This window comes from Rhinoderma darwinii, chromosome 6, assembly GCF_050947455.1.
Source record: "Rhinoderma darwinii isolate aRhiDar2 chromosome 6, aRhiDar2.hap1, whole genome shotgun sequence".
Taxonomy (NCBI): domain Eukaryota; kingdom Metazoa; phylum Chordata; class Amphibia; order Anura; family Rhinodermatidae; genus Rhinoderma; species Rhinoderma darwinii.
Window position 1 is genome coordinate 112014894 of NC_134692.1, and position 20850 is coordinate 112035743.

General features: G+C 42.2%; 1 protein-coding gene across 1 annotated transcript; it reads left to right on the forward strand.

Annotated features, from left to right (window-relative positions):
- Positions 1-711: 711 nt before the first annotated feature.
- Positions 712-19514, forward strand: PLA2G10 (phospholipase A2 group X). The gene is made up of 4 exons (XM_075831340.1): positions 712-785; positions 7149-7305; positions 12613-12719; positions 19066-19514. Exons 1-4 carry the CDS (start codon positions 746-748, stop codon positions 19218-19220), a joined length of 459 nt encoding a protein of 152 aa, XP_075687455.1. The 5' UTR covers positions 712-745; the 3' UTR covers positions 19221-19514.
- The last annotated feature ends 1336 nt before the right edge of the window (positions 19515-20850 follow it).

Genomic DNA, 20850 nt, shown 5'->3' on the forward strand with positions numbered 1-20850 from the left:
TTCCGTGAAAAAAAAATTTTGGGAATTTTTTTTGGCAGTGATCTTTTTATTTTCTGTTGCTTATAGTGCCGGAACATTCTGCAAAGCTGTAGAGATAATTTCACCATTCACATCATTCTCTTTTCAATGGCCAATCCATAGGAAGCCAATGTTTTTGGAGTGAGGCAGGAAACTGGAGACCCCAGAGAAAACCCATGCAAGCACTAGCACCATCATCAATCCCTCAATGTTAATAGACTCTGTTATCATTAAGGCACAATAAAAATGGTAGGAATCATAATTTAGAAAAATAATCAATTTTGAGAACAATGGAGAAGACAGCCATGAGATGGGTATAAGGAAAAGTGTCCAACAGATTTAGCAAGTTGCACCAAATTCATTACGCCATGTGCGCCATTTTGTTAAATTTAGCAACATTTTCAGCAACTATTAAATGCATACAAACTAAAATGCAATTGATACGTTTTCCCCATAGACTTAGAACGTAATTGACAGTACACAAAGGGAACTTTCAGCAGCCTATGTTTTAAACTTATGAAATTCCTGGGCCACCTGCCAGTGGTGCCAACAGCCAGGACCCACACAGGAAGAGACTTAGTCCTGCCTGTGTCTGGAGGATACATGTAATAGAATGAAGAGGGAAGCAAGGAGTTATCGCTGCACGTTTATAAAGGAACTCAAGGATAAGCAGCTCATATGTATCGAGGAACTTCAGAGAGACAACATCATTCTAAGAGGTTCATCTATGGAGCTTGAAATATTCCTCATGTTTTTCCTTTGTAACTGTGAGTAATATAATTCTATATTTTACATATTTTGGGTGTATGATTTTCAAGTTTTTAACAAATGCATAAAGAACATTTCCGAATGAGTCTGTTTTGTACTGTTTAACATATTAAGGGTATGTTCACATGACAGCGTCCGTAACGGCTGAAATTACGGGGATGTTTTCAGGAGAAAACATCCCCGTAATTTCAGCCCTAACGGCATCTGCAGGCGCTTGAACGCCGCATCCATTACGGACGTAATTGGCTCTGCTTTTCATTGGAGTCAATGAATAATGGCTCCAATTACGCCCCAAGAAGTGACAGGTCACTTCTTTGACGCGGGCTGTCATTTCTAGGCACATGGGCTGACTGGCACTAGATAGATAGATTAGATAGATCATCTCTTTCACTGTGCAACACATTTGTGAAATTGAATGTTGCCCTTAGACATTGATAACTTATACATTACATTGTTATTGGGTCCTATCAATATCGAAGAGATCTGCTAACAAGTATCCTATGTTTATGTCCAACTTAAAGTAATTGTCCCGTTTCAGCAAATTAATGTTCTTTTTTTGTATAATTAAAAGTTATACAATTTTCCAATATACTTTATGGATTTATTTCTCACAGTTATCAAGATCTCTGCTTGTTATCGTTTAGATGGAACATTCATTGTTTACTTCCATGGGATAAAATGCTGTCCATGGTCATGTGATGGACACACTGGTGCACGGCTCATTACAGTATGTGTATCAGAGCTGTGTCTTCTAATGATCCGTGCACCTGTGTGTCCATCACATGACCATGGATGGAATTTTATCCACTGGACTTAAACAATGAATGTTCCTACTGAATAACAGCAAGCAGAGATTTTGAAAACCGTGAGGAATCAATACAGAAATTCTATAGTAAATTGTCTAAGAGTTAATTATATAAAAAAAACTAGATTCATTTTCTGAAACCGGACAACCCCTATAAGGTAGGCATGCTTATATGGTTATTGGGGAGCACTCCTTAAACTATGAACTCCACCAGGCGGATGTAGACTGTGCTGCGGATTTGGTGCATTGATAGTTAAACTTTCTAGCAGGTGGAATGTGGGCATAACCAATTTAGCACATTGTTTGTTCCTGGCACCGCACACAGCACATTGAGAAACCACACAGAAAAATGTAACTGGCAAACCATACATTTGAGAATGGGCTGTAGGGTTTTTATCAAAAAAGTAACAATTCTTATTTCTGTCTTCATTTTGGGCGTTCTAAAACATATATTTCCTCTGGAGGCTACACATGGCTCGAAGTGCAAACAAAGTAGAAGCAGTTGTCCAAAGAAAGCCGCGTAAAAGACACATAAATGATGCAGCCACAATGTCTACGTGATGCTTTGACTGTTTTATCACTGCATGAGACAAGATGTTTGGCAAATCTACACTATGGGGAGCACTTTCTATCTACAGATTCATTCGATTTGTGTTGTTTGACTTACCAAACTCCATATTCCTACAGAGTAGGAATGTCCAATTCAAAGATTTAAAAAAAGACCATAATCCTACAGTAAAATAGGAACTATTATGTATTAAAAGTCAGTGGTATACATAGAAGAGAGGGCCCCATAGCAATTATCAAAATGGGCCCCAATTATGGTGATGGATTTTGCAGCCCAGGACAGAAACGATTGGTGTTAGTTTTCCCCTCCACACTCTTTCCCCGACCCTCTCATTTGCTGACAATGCACAGGGTTTTACCACTCAAAAGCAAATGGGATAGAACCAAGTAGGGCTAGGCCCCCTCTATCCATAGCAGTCACATCTCCTGCCACTGTGGTATAAGTACTGTATGTACCTTTGTTAAGAGGTGCAGCTTCTGCAAACAGAACAGAGTTTACTCTCTCGGGTAGATCCACACAAAGCATAAACACTGGAGAATTCCCGAGTGGATTTTCTGTGTGGAAATTCCGCAGCATTTTCACAAGAGAAATTGCAGCAGATTGAGAATCCTCGCCGAAAGTCAATTTATGCACTTCTTTTCTGAGATTTCTTTTTTTGAGATTTGTTCTGATCTCATCCACCGCTGTTAGGGTATGTTCACACGGCCTATTTTTGTCCGTTTTTTTGGCCGAAAAATCGGAAGCAGAACGCCTCCAAACATCTTCCCATTGAGTTCAATTGGAAAACCGGCGTTCTGTTCCGACGGGCAGTTTTTTTGCGTGGGCGTTTTTCAAAAAAAGAGTTTGCGTATGAACATACCCTTACTGCAAATGCTGTGAATTTTTCGCAATAAAAAACATTGTTTAAGATCCGCAATGAATCCACCCTGTGTACACATGTCCTTAAATTGTGATATTTTCTAATATTAGACAGTAGCAGTAGGTATTTATGTACTAGTAAAAAATATATTGTGAATACGGCTGCGGTGAGGCTGTACACCTGTCCACGTGACCCTCTTCTATCCACCAGCTGCACTATATTCACAGAGTATTAAGTATAGGGATTTAAAACATCACTTTTATGATAAGCTTAGTATTGTGAAAAAAATAATAAAACAATAGAACACTTGTTATAATGTATCAAGGCATGATCGAAAAAAATTACAATGAAATCAGTTTTTCTTGACGGAAATATGTGCAAACTTCCCTTTTAATGGTTATTAACAAACAATATAATTACTAAGGTTACATCTAAAAGGGAATCAGGAACTAGTGATAAATCAAAGAGATATGTGACAAAAAAATTCCATTCTATAGTAAATAATAACTTCTGAAAAACAAATTCCCAATATACAGTATCTAACAAGTATAAATATAGTGATCATATAGCTCAACTCAGACAGAACACTAACCAAAAATGTGTCGGGATTAAAGGCAATTACAATATATTCAGATGGGGTAAATTTGTTTGTAATGGAATATACAGTAAAGGTTTTGTTTTTCTCACCTAGACGATCATATCATAACGTAAAAATACCCTTTTAATGCTGCCGTCACAGTTCTGGCTCTTGATGCCCCAGACAATAGCCACGTTTGCTGGGGGAAGCCACAGCCAGCCAGACAATTCATGTACTATTACGTAATACAGGTTTCCATTGATATTTTAGATGCATTTATTAAAAAAAAGGGCTCTGATTGTGTTGCCTTATAGGACTCACTTTTCATATACCGTATATCTTAGAGTGCACTAAAGGGAAGCATTCTTCATACCCTGTCACCTACAAGTAACTCTGACATAGTGTCCAATTGGTAGCACAAGGGAATTTTAAGGCAGAGCATTTTTTTTTTAGAGTTAATAATTTGCTAACCCATCCCTTAATGGTGCCCTAATCGGCTGTTGACCCTACTCCCAATATCTGGAATATATCTTGACTTATGAATTATTCACGGGGAAAAACGTAAGCTATCCAATAATCCAACTATATAAGAAGTAATTTGATCACACGGCAGTATTTCGGTCAGTATTTTGCATCAGTATTTGTAAACCAGGAGTGGAAACTACACAGAGGAAAAAGTATAATGGAAAGATTTTCACCTCTTCCATGTTGTTTACCCACTCCTGGTTTTCACTTCCAAACACTGATCCAAAATACTGATGTGTGAGGCTAAAAAATGCCTGGCCATCCTAATCCTAGCATAGAAGAGATGGGACCAGCAGCAATGGAAAAAAAACACAAAAAATGTGCGGCACAGGATGTCAATATTAGTAAATGTATGTTTCTCTGCAAAGCCAGAATATCAAGTTTGATTGTCTGTTTCCGCCATGTATGACCAGAAGTAGACTGCTTGACAATAGTGGTAATACTTTGTATTGCTCCATAACAAGCGTAGCTCATTAGGAAATCTTACAGCTCTATATATTCCACATGGGTGTAGCTGGGGGGGGGGGGGTAGGCGTTGCATGTGCTCCAGGCACAACTAAGAGGGAAGGTGGGGGGGGCGCCAGGGCCTGCTGCCTCTCTGAGGGGGTGGCGGCGCCACTGAAACCAGCCGTCACACTCTCCAGAACTACAGGCGATGAATGGCCGGGTACGTTCCGAGCTCGGCCATTCAGCGCCTTTCACCGATTCAAGTGGCACGATTACTTCTTTGCGCCGCTTGCTTTTTTGAAAGGCAATTGATTAACAGGGCAAGTCATAGCGCCCTGCCAATCAGTGCCTTTCATAGATGCAAGCCGTCGCTGTCATCGCACCGCTTGCGTCTATGAAAGGCACTGATTGGCGGGGCAGAATGACTTGCCCTGTCAATCAGCACTTTCAACAAAGCAACCGGCGCGATGAGGTCATCAGGTCGCTTGCGTCGTTCAATCCCAGCAGACCAGCTCAGAAGAGATTAAAAACACAAAAAATGACCATACAAATTGGGCAGGTATAAACCCTTTAGCAGCATTTTTGACCTGGCTGCGTCCTGTTGGGATTATACCTGCCCAATTTGTGAGTATGGCCATTCTTTGTGTTTTTAATCTTATTATATGTCCCACTTTTTTTCTGTGGTCAGCTCAGAAGAGAGCAGGTCTGCATTGCCACCGGACAGCGCGGGAACGGGATTAAGGTGATTATGTAAAGTTTTTTTTTTTTTATCCTAATAAAAATGTGAGTGACATTATCTACAGGGGGGCTCTATCTACAGGGGTTTGCACTATCTACAAGGGGGGCTATATACAGGGGTGGGCTATATGTGGAGCACTATATGGGAGCTATATGTGAGGCACCTTATACAGGGGGTAGGCTCTATGTGAAGCACTATAGGGGAAGCTATATGTGAGGCTCTATCTATAGGGGGGCTATATACAGGGGTGGGCTATATGTGGAGCATTATAGGGGGAGCTATATGTGAGGCAATATATACAGGGGACTATATATAGGGGTGGGCTATATGTGGAGCATTATAGGGGGAGCTATATGTGAAGCACTATATACAGGGGTGGGCTATATGTGAACTATTTATAGGGGGAGATGTATGCAGGGCACTATCTACAGGGGTGGGCTATATGTTGGACACTATATACAATGTTTGGCTATATCTACAGGGGGAGCTACATACAGGGGTGGGCTATATATAGAGCACTATAGGGGGAGCTGTATGTGAGGCACTATATACAGGGGTAGGCTATATGGGGAGCACTATTTATAGGGGAAGATATATGTAGGGCACTATCTACAGGGGTGGGCTATATGTTGGACACTATATACAAGGGTGAGCTATATGTGGAGCACTATCTACAGGTTGGCTATATGTGGGGCACTATCTACAGGAGGGGCTACATGTGGGGCACTATTTTCAGAGGGGGCTATATGTAGGGTACTATATACAGGGGGCTGTATGTGGGGCACTATCTACAGGGGCTCTATGGGGGGCACTATCTACAGTGTGTTCGGGACACAGTGTATGGTGCTATTATTATTAGAGGTGCAGTGTATGACAATATTATATTTAGGGGCACAGTGTCTGGCACCATGAGAACTTTATCTTTGTTTATAGGTGCAGAAATGTTTGAAAAGTGAGAAGCTGAAGACATCTGAGTTGCAAACTGCAGAAATGGGCTGTGGCCGGGAGAAGTCATCATAGAGTTCTGGACCAGATGGAGAAGAAAAGAGAAAAAGAACAACTACAATCTGACATCACCTGTGGGTCACTTAACATAAATGTTTATTCTGCCTCTAATCAGCACTGCAGTCACTGTATAATCTGCAGCGAGATGATGGGTGGTATGATTTTTTTTGTGATCCATTATCTCCCAGCATATCATATCCTTACCATTGTATGGGCCATGCTGGGAGCTGTATACAGTTTAGTGCAAACCTATACGGCAGGGGTTGCACTAAATTGGGCTGTATTTGTGCTTGTGTTGTATTTTTGTACTGAGCTTGGCTCTGGTACTGTATATATGTACTGAGCTTTGTTCTGGTGCTGTATATTTGTAACGAGCTTGGTTCTAGTGCTGTATATTTGTACTGAGCATGGTTCTGGTGCCATATATATGTATGAGCTTGGTTCTGGTGTTGTATATAGAACTATATTGCTTGTAAAATGTACAAATGGTTTTATGCTCGAGTTACATAAAAAAAATTTGGAAAAAAATGACATCTCATTGATTGGTAGAGAAAACAAACATGGCGAGGGGGAAGGAGATGTCGGGAAAGAGGTTGGGGGGGCGCCAAACAGAATCTTTGTCCCAGGTGCTGGAGAACCTAGCTATCCCTCTGTATTCCATGCCTCCGCAAAACAGTGATGCCCTGCACTGAAAATGTGGAAAAATTGTTTTTTGTGTTTGGATGGCACTGGTAAACAGAAGTACTGGTAATTCTTACTTTAGTGCTTATATTTCCTCATTGATTGCAGACACACATAATAACAATGTACAAGTAAATCCTTGTGTCTACATTGCAGGTTTGAATGGGGGAGGTTCACGGATACAGAAAAGAGGAATCTTGGAGTTAGCAGGAACCATTCATTGTGGAACTGGCAGGTCTTCAATGTTCTATATTGGCTACGGATGTTACTGTGGAATAGGGGGACACGGAAAACCAAAAGACAAGACAGACTGGTATTTAATTACAAGATATGTTGATGCTATTTACTTTTTTCTTTTAGCCTGTCTACAAGGGTAAGATGTATTTTTACAGTGGGCGGTTTTGGCCATTAAATGGAATGTTTTATACTGTATATTTTATAGTTTTTAAAATTGATGGCCTATCCTTAGAAAAAGTATAATGGAAATCCATGTTAACAATGAAAAGGCTGCGGCACTTGCACGAGCGCTGCGGCCACTTCAAACACACAATCGTCAGGGGTGCCGAGGGTCGGACCCCCACCGATCTAATATTAATGGCCTATCCTAACGATAGACCATCAATTTTAAAAACCTGGATAACCCCTTTAATTTTATGTTCTTTAATCAGACTTAAGTAAATAGAAGATAAATAATGTTTGGTCTTTTTTTTAAATGTTGCAGCTAATTCTTTTTTATTCGTAAAACCTTCCCTGGGGCGGCCATATTGGAAATGCCTAAACTTCCTTCCTGTGTTTTCAATACAGCAGGGGTTGTGCACTTTATGGCAGCTGAAGTGAATGAGAGTCAACTGACAGAGAATTTTACAGCCTCCAGGACATGATGGAGTAGAGCCCCTTCCACAGAGACCAGGGGAGACGCATATATAGACTTATCTCTGTGTATAATGTTAAGGTACTTTTACACGGCCCGACGTGGGATGTGTAAACGAGCGCCGATCAATGAGACAGCTTGTTGGTCGATGCTAGTTTGCCTCTTTCACAAGGAGTATGGGGACGAGCACTCGTTACTATGATCGCTCGTCCCAATACATTTTTATCATGTTGGCAGCGCATCTGGGAGATGTGCTGCCGACAGCGATAATAATTAAGACATTTGAAACGTTTGCTCGTTCATCGGCTGATCGTTGCCTGTTTACACAGGGCAATTATTGGGAACGAGCATTCTGTGAACGCTCGTTTGCCCGATAATTGGACCATGTTAAAGGGCCTTTACTATCCTACCTTATCTAGTCTTCCAGTAATACAGTAGAGCCATCATTAACTTGCCCTCCCTCTAATGATAGTGAGATGATTCTCCTCCTCCTTCGCCTGGGTATGCAGCAAAGCTGACAAGTGAGAACAGAAAAAAACCCTGCTTTTTATGACTGCTCCAGTGGCCAGTGTGAAAACTGGAATATATGTGGATAGTCACATAGAAATATAAAAAAAAACACCATTACACTTTTTAAAATTGTGTATAATAAAAATTAAATATGTGTAAATAAATGTGTATAATAAAAACCTGATTTATATATTATGTAATTTTCTGACAAAACATTCCCTTTAAATGTCATCTTCCTTATTTTACATTTTGTTCACCCAGGAGATAAGCAGTGATAGATGTGTCTAGCAGCCATTTAGCCCCCTCTCTCAACGGCAATATGAGGGAATCATGGTAATAGCTGTCACGATCTGTGGGTATGTGGACCCACTGGGCCGCACCGCCGTAGTGGGATAGCTGCTGGCCAAACAGTGTACCAAGTAAAGTCTATAGTCCGAGCAAGGGTACCTGTGGTAGTACAGACAGTAGCGGTGGCTAGGCTCAGATGGGACCTTGGCAGCAGACACCGGGCGTGGTGTAACACAACACGACTCCAACTCTTTTAAGGCACAGGAACAAGGTAGCACAGGATACAGGTAGCAGGAACGTGAACACTGGGAACAGGAAACCACTAAGGGACCATTTGCTAGACTGACACTGGAAACACACCAATGCTCAGGCAATGAGTGAAGGGGCATGGCCCTTCTTATAGTCCAGGGTAATTAGACAATTCTAAACATGTGTGTGCGCTGGTCCTTTAAGGCCGGGACTGAGCTCGCACGCGCACCCTAGTGGTCACTGCAGGCCAGAACGGCCGCATGTGCTGGCTTTTCCGGGAAGGAAGGCGTCGGCAGGATGAGAGGAGTCTGCGGTCTGCGGCCGCGGACGTTACAATAGTTTTCTGCCATACAAGCCTTTGGCTGCTAGTTATCTAAAGTGTATGGCCATCTTCAGTTGGGTTATAACTGAACACCAAAAGAAGAGTAGGTCTGTATCCAAACATCACACTTTTAATGAAAATGGGTTTACTCAGGCTCCAGGGCCCGGGTTTTACTGCCACCTCTTCTCCCCATGTCATTAAATAGTTCTAATTTACAGTCTATAAGAAGGAAAAATGCCTGATAACAAATTGAGATGTATCATATCCCACTCCTGACCCCTAGACTCAGCTACATACATTAGTTTACTGATAAGTTAGTCATTGTAATAAACACTTTACAAGATTGGTTTGGCTGTTGTACAATCAGTCAATACTGTATGTCAGCACTTATTGACGTGACTCCAAATGCTGTCAGCAAACATATACTAGTTTGTGTGCTGAACTATAGCTATGGGTTATAAGACTTTCCACAACCAATATTAGTACGTTGAATTGTTATAGCTCCTAGCTATGGCTGAGCACACAAAGAAGTTCACTGACTAGACTACATGATCTCTAGTAGGACCATGCAAGAAAAATTCACTTTTCTTACGTATATTATAAAACAGTCTGTTGTATGTTTTCTTTGCTATACATTTTCCTGCTGCTATAAGATCCATTTTAGACTGGAGAAAAGCCCAATATCCCACTCCCCCTAAGATTAGTTTTTAGGGTCCATATTATGGCTGCAACACCTGAACCCCTTACGGTTCTGCAGAACTTAAGTTCAGTTCGATAGTGTTGTGGGAGTCTAAATAGTAAGGTGGACCCTAAATTGTGGTTATTTTTTGGCTATGGGAACATGACCTTAGTCATATACACACAGGGGTCCGGGAAGCAGAGATCTGGGCTGATGTTTTTGGGTCCTTACAATGAAGGAATGATTTTGCTTTCCCTCTGATTGAAAGTAGTCACCACTGACAAAACTTTAGGCTGGGTTCACACGACCTATTTTCAGACGTAAACGAGGTGTATTATGCCTCGTTTTACGTCTGAAAATAAGGCTACAATACGTCGGCAAACATCTGCCCATTCATTTGAATGGGTTTGCCGACGTACTGTGCAGACAACCTGTCATTTACGCGTCGTCGTTTGACAGCAGTCAAACGACGACGAGTAAAAATACTGCCTCGTCAAAAGAAGTGCAGAACACTTCTTTCAGACGTAATTTGAGCCGTTCTTCATTGAACTCAATGAAGCACAGCTCAAAATTTACGGCTGTCAGAGAAGCCTCGCAAAATGCGAGGAGGAGCATTTACGTCTGAAACGAGGCAGCTGTTTTCTCCTGAAAACAGTCTGTCTTTTCAGACGTAAAAGCCTGCTACCGTGTGCACATACCCTTACTGACAAAAATAAGGCAAAGGCTTTACAGGACTAATGGGGTGAAAATGGATTTTCACGCTGCAGACCAATAATTTTGCTAGTCAAAAATCTATATTATTGGTTGACTGGAAGAAACAGCAGAGTACTAAATGTAGTCCTAATTGTTAAAAAGTTCTTGGGCAAGTTCTGCCACAAGGGAGATGGAAAACTTCCCATACATATAGACACTGTTATGGAAATGCAAGTGGAGCGATACCTCAAGGCTGCTGGAGTCTGCCAGGAGAGAGCGTGCACGTAAACCCGCAACCTCAAATCTGTAACCACTCTGATTGACAGTATCTAAGGCGACTCTAAGGTGTTTGCGAGAGTCGACCGCAAGGTGGGATAGACTTTGCTGCTTAGAACCCAGATTGTCTTAACTGGTTCCCGACCGCTGGCTGTATTTTTACGGCCAGCGGTCAGGGTCCTTAAAACCCGAGCCATAGACTTTTTACGGCTCGGGTTTTAACTTGCTGCCCGCGCGATCGGGCAGCTGAATGTCGGGTCTCCGGCTGTCAGTGACTGCCGGGGACCCTGAGGAGAGGATAGAAGCAGCTTTCGCTGCTTCTGTCTTCTCTGATGTCTTTTACACAGCGCTCAATGCGCGCTGTGTATAGGAATAGAGACAGCAGCAGCGGCGCTGTCTCTATTTCTCCCGGTGATCATGTGACTGGTCACATGATCGCCGGGTGCCGTTACTGAGAGACTGCTGCTGGGTCTTACAAGACCCAGCACAGCCCTATTAGTGACAATCGTCACTATGAGAGGGCTGATTTCCCCTGTAACTGGGGCTGCTGTGCAGCTCCAGTTACAGTGGAAATGATGGTGTAAAAGAAAGAAAAAATATATATAAGGTTCCCCAGAGGTCTTTTTTGACCTTTGAGGGATAGACCAAGGTAATAAAAAAATAGTAAAGTAAAGTGCAAAAAAATAAAATAATAAATAGACATAAAATACCCACCCCAAAAAAAAACCGTTCCCCCCGCCAATAATTTTTGTAACGCTAGCGCTGACCCAATTACCCTAATATAGACATGTAATATATTTACATTTATGGTAGACAATGACGATCACAAATAAAATGTCTATTTTAGGGTAAAACTATGTTATTTTAAAAAAAAAATAGCTGAAACGTAAAAAAGCTTATTTTTTTTACTATTATTTTCAAACTTTATGAAAAAAATTCTAAAATGGCAAAAAAGGTGTGTATAAAAATACTAAAAAAAGAAACCTGCAGTCTACGGAAAAAACGTCGCAAAAATTACGTCGTTAGCCCAACAAATAAAAAAGTTATAGCCATTTAACTAACGTGCTAAAAATGGCTAAACGGTGTCTGGTCCTGAAGGCGCAAAATAGCCCGGTCCTGAACTGGTTAACAGAGTGTAGTTTTGGTTAAGAGGTGCAGTGCAGGCAAACCTGAGCTGGAAACCAGACAGCCAATAGATTAACTGAAAGTCCACAAATTGAGTAGAGGTAATCAGACAAGCCACGGTCAAAACCAGCCGGGAGCGGATAATCAGAATTAGTAAGCATGGGGTTAACAAGAGACAAGTCGTGGTCAGTATACGTGAGGTGCAGAAAACAGAAGTGCCAGGAGCAGTCAGGAGCTTGATCAGAAACCAGGAGATAGGTAAATTCAGAAGCAAAGACAGGTGGTAAGAGACAGGTACAAAAAACATTGGTGGAAAGACAGAGAAGAGAGACAGATTCAAGGTAAAAGAAGAACCGCCCAGAAGCTAGAAAAGTTGTCATGGTGACCTTAAGTGAACAGGTATTTTCCTAACAGACACAGAGCATGCGGCTTCTATGGGGCCCAGTCCTAGTTGATTATTGTCTCTTCTATTTATGCCACTGCTTACAGAATAAGAAATCAGCTGAGATGTGATTCTTTAAAATTTGTTCTATAACCCTGTGTATAATTTGCTAGTGTGACATCCATAGAGTTTTTTGTATCTGAATAGTATTATCTCTTTTTATAGGTGCTGCTATAAGCACGATTGTTGCTATGGGTTCGCAGAGCAATACGGTTGCCATCCTAAGACCTATAAATATAACTGGACATGTGCCAATCGCTCTATAAAATGTGGTAAGAACATTTAACAACCAGTCATAATGCTAGATTTGTGGGGAACAGGCATGTTTTAAGCTGCTGGATAGAGTCACGAGACCTCGAGATATTCAGCATTAAAAATTTTAATATGCATTACTTTTGGTATTTTAATATAAGATGTCTGTGTGCAGTTAACAGGGTGAAAAGAAACCACAATTCCTTAATATATACCAATTAATTAAATTATTTCCTTTACAAGCAATTCAATAATAGGGCACGGAAGCCCTGGAGAATGACCTTTCCTGAATCTTTCCTATCAGCAGGGTCATATTAAATATACATCTCATGCTGCCCTAGGTACGGAGACTAATTATGGCCTATTTAGTCACCTGCCACATTTGCCAGCCTAACCTATGCCGTTTTTTTGAGAAAGGTGGCATAGCCTTCAAGCCACTTTTTTTTTTTAAGTGAGTAAACAGTATAAAAATATAAAGGCACTACATACATATACACTCACTACATACATGAACACACAGACATGCACCCTCACGACATACGCACACACTGTACATGCACACACACAGGTATTCACATTCATTATATACAGGTTTCCACAGATATACACGCACTACATACAAATACACACACACTACATGTGCACACATTCACTGATGGCATAAACATATCTATACTCACTACATACAGATATACACACAATGAGCAAAGACAATGATTAAAAAAAAAAAACATGTACTGATTATAGTGCTGTGCTGCCCCCTAAATTCTACTGCCCTAGGCACCCGCTTCGGGTGCCTAGTGACAAATACAGCCCTGCCTATCAGGCCATCAGCATATCGTATTATGACAGCCTAGGCATGTTTGCCCATAAACAGACTAGGCTGCTGTAAATGGAGTCTATTGGAGAGTTTTTGAGATTGAGCTACTTCACCCAAATGAGTTGGCACAAAATTCCTTTGTAGGATCTTTAATGCAGCGTAGCCACCTGTTATACTGCAGTGAGTGCCACCAAGATTTCCGCTCAAGTACTTTGCAGAGGAAGATGCCAACAGACTTCCCTCAATGATGGAGCAGAAACTATGTTTTTCTTCTTTTTTTGGAAGGTGGTAGAAAGTGCCACTGGCAGGAGAGACAGGCCACCTGGAGGTTTTCATTATGGATAAGTCCACACGTAGCGTAAACACTGCGGAGATTCGCAAGAGAAATGAATATGCTGCAGCATGAGTATCTGCACTGCAGGTCAATTTCCGCATGTCTTCTTTGTAAAAAAAATTCCGTAGCATCAGTCACTGTAATACGCTGCGGAATTTCCAGACAGAAATTCCACAGTGTTTGCACTATGTGTGGGCGTACCGTAAATAAGTTGTCTCCGGGCGCTGCAGGGGGAATGAAGACAGACCCACAGTGATCAATTGATCACCGGGCCGGCTTTAATCTCAAAAGGAAATCTTTAAGCCCGCTTTCAGATGAACGTAATACTGTTCCATGTTTCTGTACTAAACCTGTTTCGGCCACATGCACACGTTGCAGAATTTTAAGTGTAAAATCCGCAGATAATCGCCGGTAATTCTGCACTTAATGTTGCAATTTTTTTAATTTGTTTTCAGGTCCGGATTTTACATTTTGATTTGAAAACAGGTGTGGATTTTATGCTGCGGGTTTTATAGCGTTTTTTTTAAATAAACTTGTCAGATACAATTCTGAGATGGAAGCGCAAGATAAATTGACATGCTGCGGAATTTAAAATCTGCACCGCTGGTGTAAAGGATCTGCCAGACACAGCTTCTGTGTCAACGCCCGTAGGTAATCAGTCTGCACCTGCTCCTATGTCTGTGAGACTGACTCCATCTTCCAACACTCAGCATGGCAGGCTTAGGATTGGGAGAGCCTATCACAGCCTGGCCAGACGGAGCTAGCTCCCGCCCTCTGTCTATTTATACCTGCCTTTCCTGTTCCTCCTTTGCTTGTGATTCTGCTCTGCTGGTTTCCTGGCTTTGCTGCAGCTGCTTGAACTACTGATCCTCTGCTTGTTTTGACCTTGGCTTACTGACTACTCTCCTGCTCAGCGTTTTGTACCTCGCTCACTCTTGGTTTTGACTCGGCTCGTTCACTTCTCTTGTTGCTCATGGTGTTGCCGTGGGCAACTGCCCCATTTCCCTGGCTTCTTTGTACCCTTGTCTGTTTGTCTGTCGTGCACTTATTGAGTGTAGGGACCGTCGCCCAGTTGTACCCCGTCGCCTAGGACGGGTCGTTGCAAGTAGGCAGGGACTGAGTGGCGGGTAGATTAGGGCTCACCTGTCTCTCTCCCTACCCCGTCATTACAGCTGGTCAGTTTAAGTTCTGCAACGTGTAGATGAGATTATTTGCAATCTCATTTACTGAGCTGGTACTGTATTACGCTGCGGATTACTACGCATTGTGTGCATGTGGCCTTAAAGTGTAGCTAAACGTTTGACAAACTTCTGACATGTCATAGTGACATGTCAGAAGTTTGGATTGGTGGGGGTCTGAGCCCTGAGATCCCCACCAATCGCTATAAAGAAGCAGCTGAAGTGCTTGTGTGAGCGCTCAGCCGCTTTGTGTCTGTTCGGCTGTTTCCGGAAAGCCGATGTATCAGAGTACAGGCTCATAGACTTTCTATTGAGTCTGTACACCGATACATTTATTTCCGGAAACAGCCGAACAGACACAAAGCGGCTGAGCGCTCACACGAGCACTTCAGCTGCTTCGTTCTAGCGATTGGTGGGGGTCTCAGTGCTCGGACCCCCACCAATCCAAACTTCTGACATGTCACTATGACATGTCAGAAGTTTGTCAAACGTTTAGCTACACTTTAAAGTCCTTAGGTTCAGTGCGGCGCTGCTGAAGAGAACACCGGCAATGTAGGCTTTAGAGCTCATAAATTAGTCATTACGCTCCCAGTAATTTTATCTCCACTTGCATCTCCAAACACATGGGTTTCTGGACTGTTTATAGAAAGCACTTCCGTACGGTTAGTTGTGAGAGGCGTCTCAGTAAACAGCAAAGGAAACCACTTTGTAGTAATTACAGTTCATTTTGATGAGAAACATGTAGTTTTCCAGAAATGTGGTTCTACGCGGATATCCCTATATTCTACGTTTTCATCCATTCATATTATTATCATTTGGTAAAATATAAATAGAATATACAACATATCTATTGTGTGTCAATGTTTCTAAGCCATTTAACCCCTACATGCCAATATTGATACAAAGTACTGACCAAAATACTGCCATGTGAAAGGGCCAAACAATGAGTATTATCCTAGTTAAAGTGTAACTAAACTTTCCAAAAACTTTTGACATGTTATAATTTTTGATTGGTGGGGGTCCGAGCACTGAAACTCTAAAACGGAACGGCAGAAGTGCTTGCGGGATCGCTGTGCTGCTTCCCTTCTGATCGGCTTTCCTCTGAGTGGTGTATGGTCTCAATACAAAGTCTATAAGCCCGTAGACACCGAGGAAAGCCGATCAGAAACGAAGCAGCAGAGCGCTCACCTGAGCGCTTCTGATTCATTTTAGTGATCGGTAGGGGTCTCAGTACACGTACCCCCACCGATCAGAATTTCTAACATGTCACTATGAAATGTCAAAAAGTTTAGTTACCATTTAAAGGGGAATTCTGGTTTCATCAAATACATTTTATTTTTTGTATAATGAAAAGTTATACAATTTTCCAATATACCTTCTGCATCAATTCCTCAAGGTTTTTAAAATCTCTATTTGCTGTCATATAATAGGATAAATCTGTACTGGTCATATGACATTCAGGTGCAGTATGATTAGAGCCCTTGCCTAGCCTACACCTAGACTTTTTATTGCTCACTACAAAAAAAACCTCCAAAATCGCTGGCAATCGGAATTATTTGAGTAGTTTGAGAATCTCTTCAAAATTGCTCCAGTCAAGCGAGTCACTAGTGATTTCTATGAGTCACTACATGAGGGGATTTCTGAGCAAGTTTTAGGGTATGTTCACGTTTTCGCCTGGAAAAATGCCTGAAAAAGCAGAAGCAGAGTGCCTCCAAACATCTGCCCATTGATTTCAATGGGAAATACGGCGTTCTGTTCTGACGGGCGTTTCTTTACGAAAAATAAGTACATGTCACTTCTTGGGATGTTTTTGGAGCCGTTTTTCATTGACTCTATAGAAAAACAGCTCCAAAAACAGCCGTAAAAAACGCAACGAAAATCGCGAGTGCCTTAAAAAAACTTCTAAAAATCAGGAGATGTTTTCCCTTGAAAACGGTTCTGTATTTTCAGACGTTTTTGATTTTGTGTGTGCACATACCCTTCAAGTAATAGCTACTTACTCAAGTCTATGGGGATCCGTGAAAATGGGACCCGCAAGGGGGCAACTCGGACGTGAAAAACTGCAGTTTTCTCATGTTAGTCTGAATAAGAGAACACACAGCATGGCAACTGTAGGTGAATGAAGAACTGGTATTTCGGGCAAAAACGTGCGCCCATTCACCGCTGCATGTGGGCGTGGTTTTTGTTACCTGCAGCTGCCACGCCGTGTTTTCACCCTTAATACAAAAAGTATGTGTGTAGCCCATAGCACAAATTTATTAAGAACAGTTATTGGCGTAAATTATAGCAGAAATCCACGCTAGCTCGTAGCTGGCGTAGATTTCCCTTTCAGGCGCAGAGATGGCCAGAGCGAATTATTAAGACTGGTGTATGAAAAGCCACTCTTAGGCCGGATTCACACGAGCGTTGCGTTTTTGCGCGCGCAAACAACGCAGCGTTTTGCGCGCGCAAACACTATTTGACAGCTGCGTGTGTCATCCGTGTCTGATGCGCGGCTGCGTGATTTTCGCGCAGCCGGCATCATAGAGATGAGGCTTGTCGACGCCCGTCACTGTCCAAGGTGCTGAAAGAGCTAAATCTTTCAGCACCCTCGACAGTGAATGCCGAACACAACAGCGAAAAACCTGTTAAAAAAAAGATAAAGTTCCTACTTACCGAGAACTTCCCGGCCATTGCCTTGGTGACGCGTCCTTGGTGACGCGCCTCTCTTGACATCGAGCCCCACCTCCCTGGATGACGCGGCAGTCCAAGTGACCGCTGCAGCCTGTGATTGGCTGCAGCCTGTGCTTGGCCTATGATTGGCTGGAGCTGTCACTTGAACTGAAGTGTCATCCCGGGAGGTCGGACTGCAGGAAGGAGACAGGAGTAATCGGTAAGTTAGAACTTCGTTTTTTTTTACAGGTTCATGTATTTTGGGATCGGTAGTCACTGTCCATGGTGCTGAAACAGTTTAACTCTTTCAGCACCATGCACAGTGAATGTCTCCCGACGTCGCGGACCGGAAATTTTTTTGCCGGTTTCGGCCAAAACGAGTTTGGCCGAACCCGGTGAAGTTAGCTTCGGTTGTCGGGGTTCGCTAATCGCAAAGACACTCCGTTTGGATGTTCGGAAACAGAAAAGCACGTGGTGCTTTTCTGTTTACATTCATCCTTTTGACAGCTGTTGCGCAAACACGCAGTTCGCACGGAAGTGCTTCCGTGCGACATGCGTGGTTTTCACGCACCCCTTGACTTCAATGGGTGCGTGATGCGTTGAAAACGCTGAATCAACGGACATGTCGTGAGTTTTTTGCAACGGAGCAACGCTGCGCAAAAAACGCTGCCATGTCTGCACGGCCCCATTGTCTAATATAGCTACGGGCAACGCACGTGAAAATCACGCGCGTTGCACGCGCGTATTTTACGTTCGTCTGAATAAGCCCTTAATAAATCTGCCCCAGAGTATCTGTAAGCAGTTCTTCACCTGTGTGTCCATCACATGATTAGGACAGATTTTAATCCACTGGAAGGAAACAGTGAATGACAGCAAGTAGAGATATTGAAAACACTTGGAATTGATACATAAAGGCATATCTATGCACCACATACTGAAATTTATGGCAGCTATGAAATTATAGTAAATTTGTCAGGCCACGGGTTGCCCCGCTCCTCGTGCTTAGCCCTACTCATTTTTGAAAAAGGGACGAAAATGGTGTAAAGTTGAAAAAAACTCACAGGTGCGCGCCAAAACATGCCAATTTGCAAAAAATGATGGAAATCTCATAAACCTTCCCATAGCATATAAAAAAAATCTTTAATAACTTTAAATTATACAAAGAATTACATTTATTTCCTGGAAGCGGAATACCTCTTTAACAGCATGGCTACACAATTCTAAGTTGCTTACTACAATATAATCTATTTGTGCTGCTCACATACGGCCATGCTGCAAGAAGAAGAGGAATTTTGGAAAATACATGACAATGATTTATTTTAGGAAACCGCAGCTTCAACGCGTTTATTTCTACTGTACTGAATAAATGTTTTGTTTTTCAGATTACACAAGGGATTTGTGCAAGAAAATACTGTGCAAATGTGACAAAGAATTAACAAAATGTCTACGGAAAGCGCCTTATAATGTAAAGTATGCTCTATACCCAAATTTCTTATGTGGGAGGGAAGATTTACAATGCAAAGAGTACAAAGACTAATTAATACGAGAGGAAACAGAGTCTTTTATACAGAAATCTGTAACATTTTCAAAAACATCCTGAGCTAAACAAACAAATACTTGGATGAAACCTTTTAAATGACAGGCAATGCGATGGGTCATTTAACTTTCTCGTGTATAGTGAAGCTTTGGTTTGGAGCCACCGTAAGGCCAGAATAACAAAGTTTTGATGCCGTTTTAAGGCTATGTTCACACGGGGTATTTTGCCAAGTTTTTTGACGCGGAAACCGCGTCGCAAAACTCGGCAGAAACGGCCCGAGAACGCCTCCCATTGATTTCAATGGGAGGCGTCGGCATCGTTTTCCCGCGAGCAGTAAAACTGCCTCGCGGGAAAAAGAAGCGACATGCCCTATCTTCGGGCGCTTCCGCCTCGGACCTCCCATTGACTTCAATGGGAGGCAGGAGAAAGCGTATATCTCGCTGTTTTATGCCCGCGGCGCTCAATGGCCGCGGGCGAAAAACGGCGCTATAATTGCCGCGAAAATCGGCGTGCAGGGAGAGGAATATCTGCCTCAAAGTTCCAAACGGAATTTTGAGGCAGATATTCCTCCCCCAAAATACTCCGTGTGAACATAGCCTTAAGCTCCATTTTTAGAGTGAAAGCCAGAAGTGGATCCAAAAGGAAGGAAATGTATAAAGAAAAGACTAATACCTCTCCTTTCCTTCGTGTCCACTCCTGTGTTTGACTCTAAAATCTGATCCAAAAATTGCACCAAATCTGTATCAAAACTGTGTGTGTGAACCTGGCTTAAAGAAAACCTGTCACTTTTTCACATGAAACATATCGAAGGTGGAAAAACACCAACAGAAAATGAGTGGCAACTTTTCATCTATTGTTCACCCTACTGACTTGTTGCAGCAGCCTGGAAATAAATGATGCAAATGAATTAAAAAGACTCAACATTAAGGCATATGGACATCATAGAGGGGGTCTCCCGCTCCGGCCCATCTATGCGTTACATGGGCGTTTATTCAGCTGCTGAAAGGAAAATGCATAGCCAGAAGTGGCTTCCTCCGAAGATAAGAGCGGATCTCCAATTGCCCCACCAACTTCTATTTAAAGAGACAGGGATTTCCGTGCAGGCTTATTACTGGAAATGTTGCACTAGAAGGAAGGATTCAGCTTACATTATATGACAGAATTTCTCACAATGCATAAAATGTCAGCTGATGGGATTGCTATACTTGGACAAGTTCTTTTTTACAACATAATACCCCAAAATATATCTGATCACTGAGTCCCACTGCTAATATATCCAGGGTACAACAATTTCAAAAGGTCAACTCTTTCATTCAGCACAGCATTACGCAGAAACGTTTGAAAAGCCTGAGTGTCCATTGATTTATCGCTTGAAACAGCCCTGGTTGATTGATCAGGTAGACTTCCCTTTATTACTTCAAGATGCTTAAAAAGAAAGCATTTTATTAGGGGTTGTCAATAGCAAAGCATCACTGCAAGATAGTCTGCATTCAGATGGCTGAATCTTAGCATCAATATTTCAGCCGAAGGACCCATGCCCTCCGCTGTTCACGTGAACCGAAAAAGAGGCAACCATAGAATTCTAACTACTATTCACTCGAACCATAGGAGATCCGGGTCCCGCTAAAAT

Bases quoted from the DNA above. Each gene is read 5' to 3' on its own strand.
- PLA2G10 (XM_075831340.1), top strand. From the start codon at position 746: ATGGAGCTTGAAATATTCCTCATGTTTTTCCTTTGTAACT. The intron at 786-7,148 runs GTGAGTAATATA...TCTACATTGCAG, and splicing joins CATGTTTTTCCTTTGTAACT to GTTTGAATGGGGGAGGTTCA. The intron at 7,306-12,612 runs GTATTTAATTAC...CTCTTTTTATAG, and splicing joins CCAAAAGACAAGACAGACTG to GTGCTGCTATAAGCACGATT.